At 41.9% G+C, this 15,746-nt stretch overlaps 1 protein-coding gene across 1 annotated transcript in view; it reads left to right on the top strand.

Annotated features, from left to right (window-relative positions):
• The window catches only part of LOC144827255 (lectin-like), a 143,118-nt gene that overhangs the window by 51,433 nt on the left and 75,939 nt on the right, over positions 1-15,746 (top strand). The window contains exon 3 of the mRNA XM_078685637.1: positions 2,694-2,782. Coding sequence (XP_078541763.1) covers positions 2,694-2,782 — 89 coding nt within the window. The remainder of the gene's footprint in view (positions 1-2,693; positions 2,783-15,746) is intronic.

Here is a 15,746-nt window from a genome sequence, read left to right as displayed (position 1 = left end):
GAACCTTCCCTGGCTGTGTCAATGGGTTGACACATTCTGAGGTGTCTTATGGTCACTCACAGCCACCGTACTGAGGCTCTGGAGCGGCCATTTTGTGTACCTGAAGAAACCTTAAGAATTCCTGTCAGGAAAGCGCGCCAACCACAAAGGGCGCCAAAACCTCAGAAGGTCAGGGTTCAAGGAGGCTCCAATGGGAGTAACTCTCATGAGGAAAATATGTGTCCACCATTTTAAGGTTAAACACACATAGGTTGCCAACCTCAGTTTTAATGGCCCAGGTTTCTCCAGGCGCCTTGCACATAGGTGCCAGAAACCTTGTGAGCAACTGGGTGTCAAGGAACACCTAGCCCCATGAAACAACACACAAAAAGGTCCTGGTAGACAAATGAAAAGCGACAAATTTTGGGAGGTACAGGGGAACAAAAGAAATTATAGTGGTGAGGGGACTCTCAGAAGCAGACGGGTCCAACAACCACGGTAACACCACCACTGCAGTGCTGCTATGGCAGCACAGCTATTGCAACATGACCACAGCTAAAATATGCATTACATCTGCATCAATAACACTATTATGACACTATTACTACTGCAAATCTGCTTCTTTAAACACTACAGCTTAAAGGCTTACTACATAACTACGCCTGCAAAACTAAATCAATATCTCACCATTTTACTACAAGCCCAAACACTGAATTTACAGCAATGAAACAATAATGCTACAAAAATACCACTACAGTTACATAACAACACTGATACTCACAGTTGTACACTAATTAAAATACTCCAGCAATCAACAATGGCCATGGATCTGCAGAAGTGCAACTGTAGCACTGCACCAGCAGTGCTGTAACATCTGAGCATCCCCATCCCACACGGTGACAAATGCAAAAAGAACAATTGATGGACAGAATGCAGAACCCAGCCATATGCAAGTCAGTCTTGACCCTGGCAGTTCGGGTTGGACTGTTCCCATTAGGCACAGGGTCAAGACTGAGTTGCATATGGCTGGGTCCAAACTGGAATGGCATGGTGAGAAAAAAAACGATGGATTTAGGCCCAGATCTCTGTACTGGGGTGAATGCATGACATTCTTCTGCATCCTGTCCATCAATTGACCTGTTTGCATTTGTCACCCCCGAGTGGGACGGGTATGCCCAGACGTGGGTCCCGTGCTCTCCATACCCCTGGAGTCAAGCTATCCTGGCTGATGAGGGCTGAAAGTCCGAGGCCGGTCCTAGGATGCTTGTTTCCATTCCAGGGAGGACCTGGCCTGGCAGTTCGGGTTGGACTGTTCTCATTGGGCGTAGAGTCAAGACTGATTTGCATATGGCTGGGTCCTAACTGGAATGGCATGGTGAGCAAAAAAATGATGGATTTAGGCCCAGATATCTGTACTGGGGTGAATGTATGACATTGTTCTGCATTCTGTACATCAATTGTTCTTTTTACTTTCACTTTTGTAGCAGTCCGGGACAATGGAAGCCGCTTCTTTCAAATTAAGCAGGGCTCACATTTACAAGAATTTGAGCTATTGTCATTGTAAACGACAATGCCTTTTATTTATGTGTTAATTATCTAAATAGATAATTAAAAGGTATTGTCATTTACAATGCCAATAGCTTAAACTCTCGCAAATGCAAAACATATTGCATTGCAAATGCTTGTTTTAATGCAGCCTCTGTTCCTGAAAGGAACCACTGCTGCCTTTAAAAAAAATAAAAATAGCTTCCTGGTATGGGAAATTATTGAGGGGCAGTAAACAGTGGTACTCTAGACCATTACATATCCCTCAAATGCTGGCAACATTATTCACAAAGGCTAAGCTCCCTCAAGGGACACCCTCCAGTGTGCGAATTAATTGACACATTGTTTGTCGTCAGTAGTTTACAACTGCAATTGCAATAGCAAATCACTGACACATATCACATATCATGCCAAATCGCATTTAGGAGGGAACTTTCCCCTTCAATGCCACTTCGTAATTGTGTTTCAGTATCCGTCAGTATAACAGTTTTATTAGTCGAAAATAATTTTCCGACTTGCAAAATTAGTTTAGTGACAAACATTGAGACTTTGTCAACTGCAGAGTTTGCCATTGCAAAATGGGTTCGTACGTCTGACCCATAATCACTAGGATAAAGAATGAAGTGGTACTATGAAAAGAATGAACACTCGACTTGCTAACTGAGAGAGGGAGACACTGACACACACACACACACACACACACTCACACACCCATACACACACACCACAGACTATAATTAAAATGCAAACCCTATGGAACTCACTCACATGGGCCTGGTGAAAAAGTGACACAACCCATTTCCTTATGGAGCATGCAATGAGCAGATGTCTGTATGCATACTGAGAAACCCACAAGTGCTAAGATAATCAGTGAATGATGCTTGTATACTATACATATTGCCCCCTCCAAAATGTTGTTTGATTGTGTGGAAATACCTACTTCAATCCAAGTTAGACTCTTATCCACATTTTTTACATTAATGCAAATACAGTTTTTAGAATGAATTCAAAGCCAGTTTGTGGCAGAAAAACATGCTTTTAATCATATCAATACAAAATTGTGCTATGAACATTCACAATTAAAGATGTAACAAGGTTCTGAGCATACTCTGGTTCTACAGAAAACTAAGAGCGCCTGTGAAAACTGATGTTCTCAATTCTTCTAACAGGATTTGCCTCCTTCCCAGATGAATGGGCAACCAGATTTGCTAGCTACTACAAATATATCCCCACTCCCAAAACATGGGTGGAAGCAGAGGTAAGACAAGAATTTCTGGGCTTGGGAGAGAATGAACATCAGCCTTTCTGCAACAGTTGTAATCGTTTACTTGCCTTCCTTTCCCTCACTCAGCCTTCTCCTTTTTCACTTTGCCTCTTTCTGTCTTTCTATCCATCTTTCTTTTTTTATGTTTGAAAAGCTTTATCGAAGAAAATTGTTGGTAAGCAAAAACATCAGCAGAAACAGTAAAGATGCTTAAATATAAGCATGGAATATTAACAGTGCTAATGTTGATGATTGGGAAGCAAAAGCATTGTATGGGGATTTTAAAGATACAGGGAAAAGCGAAGGAAGGGGGAGGGGGAGAAACAATAGTATTGCAAAATATTAATACTAGGGCTAAATATGGCAGATAAACAAATGGTACAAATTATCAATACAAAATATACAGTATAAAAAGGTGATATAACATATGAAACCTGCAAAAGATAACACATTCACAGAAAGGAGAGAGTAAAAGTCCTTCAAGGAGGTTTCAAATTTTCTGAGTGTACATGAGCAGATTTCTTCAGAGCTAATCAATCCAGGTATGTGGTGAGAGGCAACCAGTAAAGATCTGTGTTACATATTGGTTTGCAGGAAGAGGCAAAGGCCACATCAAGCCTGTGAAAATTACATAAAGTGTTCCACCAACCCTGTATGGAAATGTTTGTAAGGGATTTCCAATTGGAAGAAATGTGATGGAATGCGAGAGCAAGAATGAGATCGAAAAGACCACGTGAGTGCGCAGGAAGTTCTAAGGAATCTGAAAGACTACCCAGAAATAGAAGAGTGGTTGAGTATGGAACAGAAAGTATGAAAATGAGAGAAAGGTATGAGCAAACTTTTTCCCAAAAAGCAGAAACAGCAGGACAGAAAAAGAACAGATGCAGAAGATCAGCATGTAAAGTACCACAAGTCCAGCATTTAGAATCAGAAGAGGGTATGAAACGGGACAGAGAAAGAGGAGAAAGGTAAAGACTATGATATAGATAAAATAAAGATTGAGTGAGAGAAGCAGAACAAGAGATTTTTAAAGATCTGATCCAGAGTTTATCCCCGAGAGCAACAGACCAAGTACAGTCTAAATCCGCTTCTCAAGCAAGCTCCAATTTACTTTTGGCACGATCTGGATCAGGAGAGGAGAATAATTTATAAATACGATATGCTTTAGGGAGAGTAGAAAGGACTGTAAGAAGAGGAGATTGAGGCATGAATGAAGTTGAAGAAGGAAGAGAATAACGGTCAAGAATTAGTGACTTAAGAGTAGTACATTTCTGCAAAAAAGAACGTGTACAGTGGAACAAAAGTTGAAATTGGGGAAAAGAGCAAGGTAATAAGCCATCAAAGAGATGGTTAACCCATATGACACCTTTTAATCTCCAAGGTGTCAAGAAGATGGTTCTATTATTTAAAAGGATAAGTGAATTATACCAAATGGGGGTGTTTAAAAATGATTCACGCGTGATGGTAGTTGGGAGAAACAAGGGTCTTAAAAGAGAAGAAGTGTATTTCAATAAAGGGAATGAAGTATAAGGAGATTTGGTAGAAAAGCGTACCACTTCACCGAAAGAAAAGGGTAATAATACAGTTTGTTCAATGAGAAGCCAAAGAGGGGTAAAGGGGGAAGGCTCTGATGAAAGCCAATGCGATACCTGGTGTAGAGAAAATGATTTATGGTGGAGACAGAAATCTGGAAATTTAACTCCACCATTAGGTTTAGATTTGCGAAGGGCTACAAGAGAGATTCTAGGTGTTTTATTCTTCCAAAGAAATTTCAAGAGGGAGGAATCAATACATTTGTAATAGAGGGCATGAACATGAACAGGTAACATGGAAAATATATAAATTATAATAGGAGCTATCATCATTTTATTGTAATCCAATCCACCCAACCAGAAAAGAAAGAGGGTTCCAGGAGGAGAACAATTGATCAATTCGGGACAAAACTGCGGACATATTTAATTTAATTGAAGAAGAAATGGAGCTGGAAAACCAAATACCGAGAAATTTAATCGTTGAGCTATTCCAGGCAAAGCCAGTCGAGGAAAAAAGATGAGGAAGACATGTTTTGGTTAAAGGAAGAATTTCATTCTTGTCTGAGTTAATCTTATATCCTAAGACTAGAGAGAATTAGTTGAATTCAGATAGTAAAGGGGGAACAGACACTTCTGGATTGGAGATAAACAAAAGAATATAATCTACATATGCAGAAAGTTTCAATTGATTGCTACCATAGGGAAAACCAGAAATGGAGTCATTGTTACGAATGGAGGACAGAAATGGTTCAAGAGCTAGGACAAAAAGAAGTGGGGATAAGGAACAGCCTTGACAAATCCCCACTGAAAAGTAAAGGATGAGGAAAGCTGACCGTTTACTAGCACTGATGCTTTGGGCGCAGTATATAACAGAGATATGAGAGATATGAATTTTGCACCAAAGCCATGCCATCATAATGAAGCAAACAAAAAAGACCAATCGACCCTGTCGAAAGCTTTTTCTTCGTCAACAGAAATAGCAGCTAGAGGAATTGAAAGAGATGGGGCTTTATTCAAAACATTAAGAAAAAGCCGAGAGTTATCAGAGGTGAGTCTACCTTTAACAAATCCACATTGCTCCTTACCAATGAGATGAGGCATAAAGGGATCTAAGCGTAGTGCAATTAATTTAGCAAATAATTTGTAGTCCACATTAACTAAAGAAATCGGACGATCATTTTTACAAAATTTGGGGTCACAGCATTCTTTCGGAATAAGACAAATGGTGGCGTCTTGAAAAGTGCCGTCCGCCTTACCGGATGAATAGAAAGATTGAAAGAGCGTTAAAAGTTTGGGCAATAGAAGATCAGAAATGTAAATAAATTTCAACTAGGAAACCATCATGACCAGGTGTTTTACCTTTAGTAAGGGATGTCAAAGCCGTGGAAAGTTCATGTAATGAGAAGTCAAGTTCAAGGTCTGGAAAATTGAGATGAGAATTAGAAGATTTAGGAAGTTTCTCAAAATAATTCTGAATAAAAGAAGGAGTAGGAGGAGATTCTGGGGTATATAGTTGTTGATAAAAAAATTTAAATTGGTCAAGTATTTCCTTATCTTTATGTAGGAGAGTATTGTCAGAAGAGTAAATGGATTTTTTAAGAGTACGTTCTTTACGAGATTTTAGATAATTAGCTAAGAGTTTCCCTGATTTATTACGACCACAATAATAACGAGCACTACTACGAAGGAGAATTGAAGATGCATTATCAGTGGTAAATTTATTAAAGTCTAGTTTTGCTCGCAAAAGATCTGGTGACATACATGAGTCTCCAAGAGTCAGTAAAACTTGATTGTAAGATAGTTGCAAGAAATTGTTTATGTGTTTTGTGAGGAATGAAGCGAACTGTGGATTTACGATCAAGTAATGGATCAACAATCTGGTTATAATCTCCACCTAAGATAAATAATCCATCTTTATGTTGAATACATTTGTTCGTAATTAGAGGACAAATAGAGAAGTCAGGTTGAGTAGGACCATAGACATTAAAGACAGTTAAAGGTATGGAATTAATAAGCAATTTAGTCAATATCCACCTACAATTAGCATCATTTTCTTGTGACAAAACTTTACATTTCAATTTTTTATGACATAAAATGGCAACTCCATTCTTTTTGTTGTTGGAATGGGAAAATAAGACTGTACCAACCCCATTCATTTTTAATTTAAGGGATTCAGTTTCAATAAGGTGGGTTTCTTGCAAAAGGACTATATCAGGGTTATAAGAGGCTAAATGGGAAAGTACTCTCTGCCGTTTAATTGGATTAATAAAACCTTTTACATTCCAGGAAATAACTCTAAATTTACAAATAGCATAAAATCAATAAAAAGAAAAAGTGCAAAAAAGTGTATATGTAACATATAGCTGAAAAGAGAAAGAATGAGTAGAAAGAAAGGAATATAACAAACAACATCAAAAAGAGGGCAGGGGTGAAGGAAGGGAAAGAAAAAGAAATCTGCAAAAATGCGAGAGATGAAATAAAAGAAGAGACAGTACATATCCAAAAGGATGACTGAGAAAAACATACCTGAGGCGGACATACAAGAGGGAAATGGGGCAATGGCAACACTCAACAAGACGGACCGCTCGAAGAGTGGGAATCCAAACCGCACCAGGACATAAAAATCGAAGGAAAGGAGCCACATGGGTTGAGGCAACAAACATCTGAACCTATGTAAGTAGATAAAAAGACAAATGACAATAGGGAAGCAACGTTAGGGATGTATATTATAATGTATACAACAAATGAATCAACATAATAACATATTCAAAATTATCTAAAGGTAAACTTGAATGTAGAACACCTTCAGGAGCGCATCAGAAGTGCTGTAAGAGGACAAAACAACAAATGTAAATGTTAGTTCAATCATGCACTAGGAGAAATAGAGGTATCCATGCGACTATTGGATTGAAGATGGATAAAGTTCTTAAGCTCCCCAGAATCTTGAAAAGTCCATGTTCGATTTTGAGAGTGACCTTGAAAATACATGGGTGAAACAAGCCCTATCTAGCTCCAAGAGAACGCAAAGGAGCACAAAGGTTGAGAAACTCTTTTCTTCTTGAAGCAGTGGCATTGGAAACATCTTGAGAGAGGAACACTCTCTGACCCAGCCAGGAAACTGGACGCTTGGATCTAGTTGCAGAAAGGACTGAGAGAAGAGCGGTGAATTTCAAGAAAATAATGATGACTGCTTGTGGTTTCATTGAAGCAGATGAACGTGGACCATGCCTATGGGCTCTAAGGATACTGAGAGAAGTACTGGGTGGCATGTCCAGAAGTTTCAGAAGAAAAGAGGTGAAAAATGTCACAGATCATCACCCTCTAAGGATTCTGGTAAACTGTAAAAACGAAGATTATTCCTCCTATTCCTGTTTTCCAAATCTAAAGTATGTTGCTGGAGAGCAAGGACCGACTTTTCCAGAGAAGAGATGCGTTGAGAGTTAGTTTGTATCTCTGAAACCTGTTGTTCCACAGATGTAATTCTACTGTTCATAGTCGACCATTTTTCCTTCAGAAATTGCATTTCATTCTTAGTTTCCTCAACGAAGGGACGCAGAGCGCGAATCTCCTCTAAGATTAATTCCATAGAGATAGGAGAGGGCGATTTGTCTGGAGATGGAGGGTCATGTTTCAAGCGTTGGGTCGAGGTAATAGGAGTAGAAGACTTGGTTGTTATGGACTGCATTGAAGAGGAACGATTGGGAGTAACTCCAGCCATTTGAACCACACCAGTAGAGATATGGGAAGCTAAAGAGGCCGACACTTGAACACTCTTAGAAGGTACAAAAACTAACTTTGGTTTGCGCAATTTGCCCATAGAAAGAACTACTACCAATTGAGATGTAAACAGGAAACCTGAGAGCAAATTCTAGGAAATTTAAGAAAGCGTTACATATACCTCAGGAAACCTCGAATTAAATAAACTATTCAGGAAATTCTGCTTGGTATTCTAGTGCACTATAAATAGAAGCATGAAGTAATAAAGACATGACATAGCCAGTTGAAAAAGTATTCAGAAATTTTCTTTTGAAAAAAAAACCCCATCATTTAATGTTCCAGACAGTCATTTAGAGATGCACGTGTCCAGCTGGAGAAGATTAAACATCATGTTATGAGGTAAGCAGGCACCCTGGGTGTGATTTATTCTCTTTTTTTTGTCATTGTTGTTTTTCTTTCTTACCACATTAAGCCATAGAGAATGACTTTGGTCAGTAAACAATTAGGCTTCAGGAAAACCATTCCTCTGTGACGTAATATAAAGAAACAGGCATGGTAAAGCACCAAAATAGTAAAGAATGATGCAGAAGCATTGAAATATCCCCAATTATGTGGCAGGTGTTGTAGATGTAAAACAAGAGTTAGAATAGCCACTGGGAAGCCATTGTTCCAAAACGAGATGCTTTGAAGGAGTACACAGCTCCGTGAGGAGAAACGCGCTCAGACAATATGGCGGACGCCGCAGGTTCACAGATGCGGCGCCGCCGATAATTAACTAAGCGGTACAAAAGGGGGTCGTGATGGACGGAGCATCTGAATCAATCAAACACTCACACCCAGTCAAAATATCTGGGTTTAATCCATCACCGTTCTTTAACCCACTCTGCCACCCCAGTTCAGACATGGCTATATGCAAATCAGTCTGACCCTGTGCCTCATGGGAACAGTCCAGCCCGAACTGCCAAGCCATGTCTTCCCTGGACCGGAAACAAGCTTCCGAGGACCGGTTTCTGGCATTCCAGCCGTCTTCAGCCCGGCTTGCTTGAATCCAGTGGCAAAGTGAGCAAGGGACTCACGTCTGAGCATACCCTGCCACACTTATGGCGGCCAAAAGCGGTACAAAAGGGGGTGGTGATGGACGGAGCATCTGAATCAATCAAACACTCACACCCAGTCAAAAGATCTGGTTTTAATCCATCACCGTTCTTTAGCCCACTCTGCCACCCCTGTTCAGACATGGCTATATGCAAATCAGTCTGACCATGTGACTCATGGGAACAGTCCAGCCCGAACTGCCAAGCCATGTCTTCCCTGGACCGGAAACAAGCTTCCGAGGACCGGTTTCTGGCATTCCAGCCGTCTTCAGCCCGGCTTGCTTGAATGCAGTGGCAAAGTGAGCAAGGGACTCACGTCTGAGCATACCCTGCCACACTTATGGCGGCCGAAAGCGGTACAAAAGGGGTGGTGATGGACGGAGCATCTGAATCAATCAAACACTCACACCCAGTCAAAAGATCTGGGTTTAATCCATCACCGTTCTTTAGCCCACTCTGCCACCCCAGTTCAGACATGGCTATATGCAAATTAGTCTGACCCTGTACCTCATGGGAACAGTCCAGCCCGAACTGCCAAGCCATGTCTTCCCTGGACCGGAAACAAGCTTCCAAGGAACGGTTTCTGGCATTCCAGCTGTCTTCAGCCCGGCTTGCTTGAATCCAGTGGCAAAGTGAGCAAGGGACTCACGTCTGAGCATACCCTGCCACACTTATGGCGGCCAAAAGCGGTACAAAAGGGGGTGGTTATGGACGGAGCATCTGAATCAATCAAACACTCGCACCCAGTCAAAAGATCTGGGTTTAATCCATCACCGTTCTTTAGCCCACTCTGCCACCCCAGTTCAGACATGGCTATATGCAAATCAGTCTGACCCTGTGCCTCATGGGAACAGTCCAGCCCGAACTGCAAAGCCATGTCTTCCCTGGACCGGAAACAAGCTTCCAAGGACCGTTTTCTGGCATTACAGCCGTCTTCAGCCCGGCTTGCTTGAATCCAGTGGCAAAGTGAGCAAGGGACTCACGTCTGAGCATACCCTGCCACACTTATGGCGGCCAAAAGCGGTACAAAGGGGGTGGTGATGGACGGAGCATCTGAATCAATCAAACACTCACACCCAGTCAAAAGATCTGGGTTTAATCCATCACAGTTCTTTAGCCCACTCTGCCACCCCAGTTCAGACATGGCTATATGCAAATCAGTCTGACCCTGTACCTCATGGGAACAGTCCAGCCTGAACTGCAAAGCCATGTCTTCCCTGGACCGGAATACAAGCATCCGAGGACCGGTTTCTGGTATTCCAGCCGTCTTCAGCCCGGCTTGCTTGAATCCAGTGGCAAAGTGAGCAAGGGACTCACGTCTGAGCATACCCTGCCAAACTTATGGTGGCCAAAAGCGGTACAAAAGGGGGTGGTGATGGACGGAGCATCTGAATCAATCAAACACTCACACCCAGTCAAAAGATCTGGGTTTAATCCATCACCGTTCTTTAGCCCACTCTGCCACCCCAGTTTAGACATGGCTATATGCAGATCAGTCTGACCCTGTGCCTCATGGGAACAGTCCAGCCCGAACTGCCAAGCCATGTCTTCCTTGGACCGGAAACAAGCTTCCGAGGACCGGTTTCTGGCATTCCAGCCGTCTTCAGCCCGGCTTGCTTGAATCCAGTGGCAAAGTGAGCAAGGGACTCACGTCTGAGCATACCCTGCCACACTTATGGCGGCCAAAAGCGGTACAAAAGGGGGTGGTGATGGACGGAGAATCTGAATCAATCAAACACTCACACCCAGTCAAAAGATCTGGGTTTATTCCATCACCGTTCTTTAGCCCACTCTGCCACCGCAGTTCAGACATGGCTATATGCAAATCAGACTGACCCTGTGCCTCATGGGAACAGTCCAGCCCGAACTGCCAAGCCATGTCTTCCCTGGACCGGAAACAAGCTTCCGAGGACCGGTTTCTGGCATACCAGCCGTCTTCAGCCCGGCTTGCTTGAATTCAAAGACAAAGTGAGCAAGGGACTCACGACTGAACATACCCTGCAACACTTATGGCGGCCAAAAGCGGTACATAAAGGGGTGGTGATGGACGGAGCATCTGAATCAATCAAACACTCACACCCAGTCAAAAGATTTGGGTTTAATCCATCACCGTTCTTTATCCCACTCTGCCACCCCAGTTCAGACATGGCTATATGCAAATTAGTCTGACCCTGTGCCTCATGGGAACAGTCCAGCCCGAACTGCCAAGCCATGTCTTCCCTGGACCGGAAACAAGCTTCCGAGGACCGGTTTCTGGCATTCCAGCAGCCTTCAGCCCGGCTTGCTTGAATCCAGTGGCAAAGTGAGCAAGGGACTCACGTCTGAGCATACCCTGCCACACTTATGGCGGCCAAAAGAGGTACAAAAGGGGGTGGTGATCGACGGAGCATCTGAATCAATCAAACACTCACACCCAGTCAAAAGATCTGGGTTTAATCCGATAATTAACTAAGCGCTGTGCGTGGATGAAAACAAGCTGCTCAGACCTATACGCTGTGTCTGCATGCCTAATCCTTCAGATCTCTTGGATATGAACAGTGCTAAATAGAACATTATTAATAGACATATCTCTTGTTCTTACTGCATGCATCATGATTTTATTATTGACCCTAAACTACAACATAGTTCTGTGGCTCCCTAGACTTAATAGGTAGATTAACTGCTGTTTTACGTCCAAATATTATACAGGTGCACAATGCTGTTTCTAATTGTTATCCTGCAAATTCTGTGGGGCAATCATCTACCCCCAACTGAGGAAAAATTCAGATCAAAGCCCCCCTCTTTGAAGTTAATAACCACCACCTGTGGTAGCTCTCGTTTCAAACCTTACAATTCATTTTCGCTCACAGTGCACCATCTATGTCAGCAAAGAACAAAATTGCACAACAAGCCTAGATTGTTTAGGTTGGAAGGATACCACAGGATATATTGGGATCACCTGTGTGGGAGTGCATAGTTGTGTGTTTCGCTGCTCTAATATTTCTTTGCAAGGTGTAAACAATTCTATCATCTACCATCTAACATTGAACTTCACTCTCATTGCACTGTGGTTCCATTGTGGGGGATGGGTTTGCCCACTTAAACAGTAGTATATGCATTTAAACTGATGTATATGAGAGCTGAGGAAACAGCTGTTGGCCTTAATCATCAGTGTGTGTCCATAATACACGTACAAAAAAATATGAGGAAAGTTTTTTGAATTTGTATATTTTTCTGAATATCCACAATGAACATTTGTGAGATATATTGCTTTTGTAGGTTAATCTGAACTACAGTACTATTTTACTCTTTACTGGTTGGTCGAACGCACTCCAAATGAAATGCCTGGTGGTGGGAAGGCCAGATTTCGTAATGTTCTAAAAAGTGAAACCTTGTTATTTTTGCACTAAATGAGAAAAAACACAGTGGAAATAAAATTAAGATTCCAAATACTTGCTACTTCACTAAATATTATGATACTATGCATAATAATATTAATGTAAAACTTTATTAGCTGTATTTGACAAAATAATCTTATCATAATTTAGAAAGATTTTATGTCAACTGAACTGAAACTACCTCTCATACTTTAACTCCCGCTGACTCCCTCTGAGAATTGAATTTGCATAATTGGAAATGGCCATCTTAAACGTGGTGTATTTCCAGATTTTTGGCTTGACTGTTTTTAATAACTGTGCAACTCTGTGTACTCTACCCCACTAACAAACAGCATACTCAAGATTTGCATAGTTAAATTACTTTTAAGTCTCCAGTATGTGGTATAGAAATGTACCCAGGGCCTGTACGTTAAATGTCACTAGTGGACTGGAGCGCCCACTGCGCCATCCATTGTTCAGTGACAGTGTGCACATGACTGCAGGCCTGCTGTTTGTAACCTGCCTGTATAGGTTTAAACAGCAAATACGATCAATCAACCACTTTTCACCAGACAAACCTTCCTTTCACAAATAAATAAGTCACCCTCACACTAGACTTTATGCCCAAATGGCAGGGTGCATGGTATTTAACAGTAATCCATGTAAACATTTAATGTTAGACATGTCCTTACTGCGAAAAGGCCCTAAAAGCTAGTTTCACAGCAGCAAATTTGGTTTTTTGAATGGGAAAGCATTGGGATCCAAATTAAAAATAATATATCTCCGGCTAAAACCCATTTACATAATAAATTTTGGACTTTTTGAAATATTCATTAAAAGTCCAATTTATTGATGAAGTTTGATTTGTAATAAATATTATAGAAAAGGTGCTTTTAGAAAGTTACCTTTTCCCTCACTAAAGCACCTGGAGGCCCATTTGCATGCTGTACAGCTATCAACCAGGAGTTGAATAGCCTCCTTTATAAGGTGAAAACGTTTTCCCAGAACTGAGACAAAGGACTTTGGTGGAGAGAAACCTAATTAACTTAGATGAGGCCTACTCTTTCACAATCAACTGTAGCTAATACATGGGCCTTCCCCTCCTTTGTCCCTCTTGTTAGCCAGGTATCACTCTCAGTGGGAGAGAAGCTTCTCCAGAACCTGTTTTGAATGAGCACAAATGAGGGGCTGCTCATTTTTCTGGATACAGCTCTAGGGTAGGCATAGAGGAAGAATGTTTCTTTCATCTTGCTGTGGATTGCTTGTAATTGGGGCAAATAAGAGACGCTGCAAAAGTGAGTATGGTCACTTTTGTCCCATTGTTTTGGGAGTGTCAAAGAGTTTCCCATCCACAGGCAGGGGCCAGGCATAAATGTTCCATGCATAGAACTCTCCATAGAACTATTTCTGGATCTGTGGAAGATCACACAAGGACTGGACCAACTGTCTGTCACCTGAGAAGAGCCTAGAATATTGAACCTGTTCTCCCTTTTTTACCCAGGACAAAGCACTAGACGCCAAGGGTCATAAGGTTAAATTCCAGTTTAAACTAACAGGACACATGTGCACCAAGAGCTGCCCCCAAGTTTCTGGACTCCTGCATAGTATTAAAGTGTACTCCTCCAAAGATTTTCCCCAATCCTGGGACTTGGAATCTTTTTGGCTCCAAAGACCTCTAGAGGACCGGGACCAAACTGCCAAGCCAATCTGGCAAAGGTGCTTTGCCACTGGGCCAAAGATTCAGTTTGCTCTCACTTAGAGCTTTTCTGCAGCAGCAAATTCTATTTAGAGGGACCTTGCAGAGACATATCAGGCCTTGTGGAGCCCTCTTTGGCCTCTGGGATAATCAAAATATTCCAAGGTGAAATATTTGAAGGTGAAAAAATTATGCTCATGACAAGGGACCTTCTATGGGCACGATTCACATATTACCCTCTTGGAGCTTTCCCAACAACAGTCAACTGCTTCACTGCGACCTCATCCCTTTGCTATTTAATGAGGTGGAACCTTTTTCAGCCTGCCTGATTTTAAAATCAAATTTTTCAAATGACCTTTCCTATTTGATGCCTGCAGTCACATGACTGGGTGTAGTTGACAGTTAGACTTTGTGAATTCCACCCAGTCACACAATAGAGAGATTAGGTGGTAAGAATGGGCCATCTGCTTGTAGGATGTGTAGGAAGCTGGATCTGTACATACTATATGGAAGTAAGGTATGATGTTCACAGAGTCCATTGGATCCCCAAAGGCTTACAGTGGTAAAAGTAGATAATACCTTACTCTATATTTGTGGTAGTGTGGGCGAGCAGTAAGGCTTTATCAGAGGGTTGTGTTAAGCATTTATTGTACACACCTCTGCAACAAATGTTTTCACACACTCAAAGACTGAACTCTGACCAATTGTTTTGTATAACATTTTTTTAGGTGTATTTTATTTTAGAACCAAGCAGGACTTGGTACAGATATATATCATTGTACTTTTCAAGATTGATTGTTAAAAAGGAAGCTGGATGAATAGAGACATTTCTTACAGGTGTGTACAAATGTGCAAATGCATTTGTAATTTCTTTTGATTACTTTACAGAATAGCTTTTTCTACTCAGTGTGATCTGCCTAGATATCACACTGGGACCTATACCGGGTAAAAAGTAAGTAAATCGTTTTTCTTAAAACTATTTATTAGATTTACATACACTTTTCAACTCCACACTTTTTTCACAGAAAAGCAAGCCATGCAGTCCTGTGGTAGAACATCAGGTTATCGTTTTTAAGGTGAGCAATCGGTCTTTGGAGTAGATTTTCTGGTGTTACAACCAGAGTCAAGGATGCACTCAAACAGCACCCTCAGCGGCACTAGGGCGGCCGGCTGCCGTGTGCTGGGGCCAATGTCATCCAATGGGGGATAAGGTGCCTCCCGTTGGTGGCCGCTCACAGGCACACCATTTGAATGTGGGAGCAATGCTCCTAGAGGTAATTTCAGTGCAAAGGGACATCCTATTTAGCACACAAAGTGCACCCACAGTGGCACAGGGGCGGCCGGGTGCAGTAAGTTGATTTGGCATTGGGTCCCCAGTTGTTTTCAAAGGGAGTTGCCGGTTTGGGGTTTTGGCTGCAGGCTCAGGCCAGGAAGTGTTCCGGGAGGAACCAAGAGCTGAGCAGGTAATTTGGTGGGCTCAGGGACTTAGGGGCACCTCAGGTCTTCTTCTCCAGGGCACAGGGCGGCTGGATGCAGAGGTGCCTTTTGATGACAGATTTCACC

The sequence above is a fragment of the Lissotriton helveticus genome, chromosome 4_1, assembly GCF_964261635.1.
Source record: "Lissotriton helveticus chromosome 4_1, aLisHel1.1, whole genome shotgun sequence".
NCBI lineage: Eukaryota > Metazoa > Chordata > Amphibia > Caudata > Salamandridae > Lissotriton > Lissotriton helveticus.
Note: the sequence above shows the minus strand (reverse complement) of the source record. Positions and strands in the feature narration are given on the sequence as shown.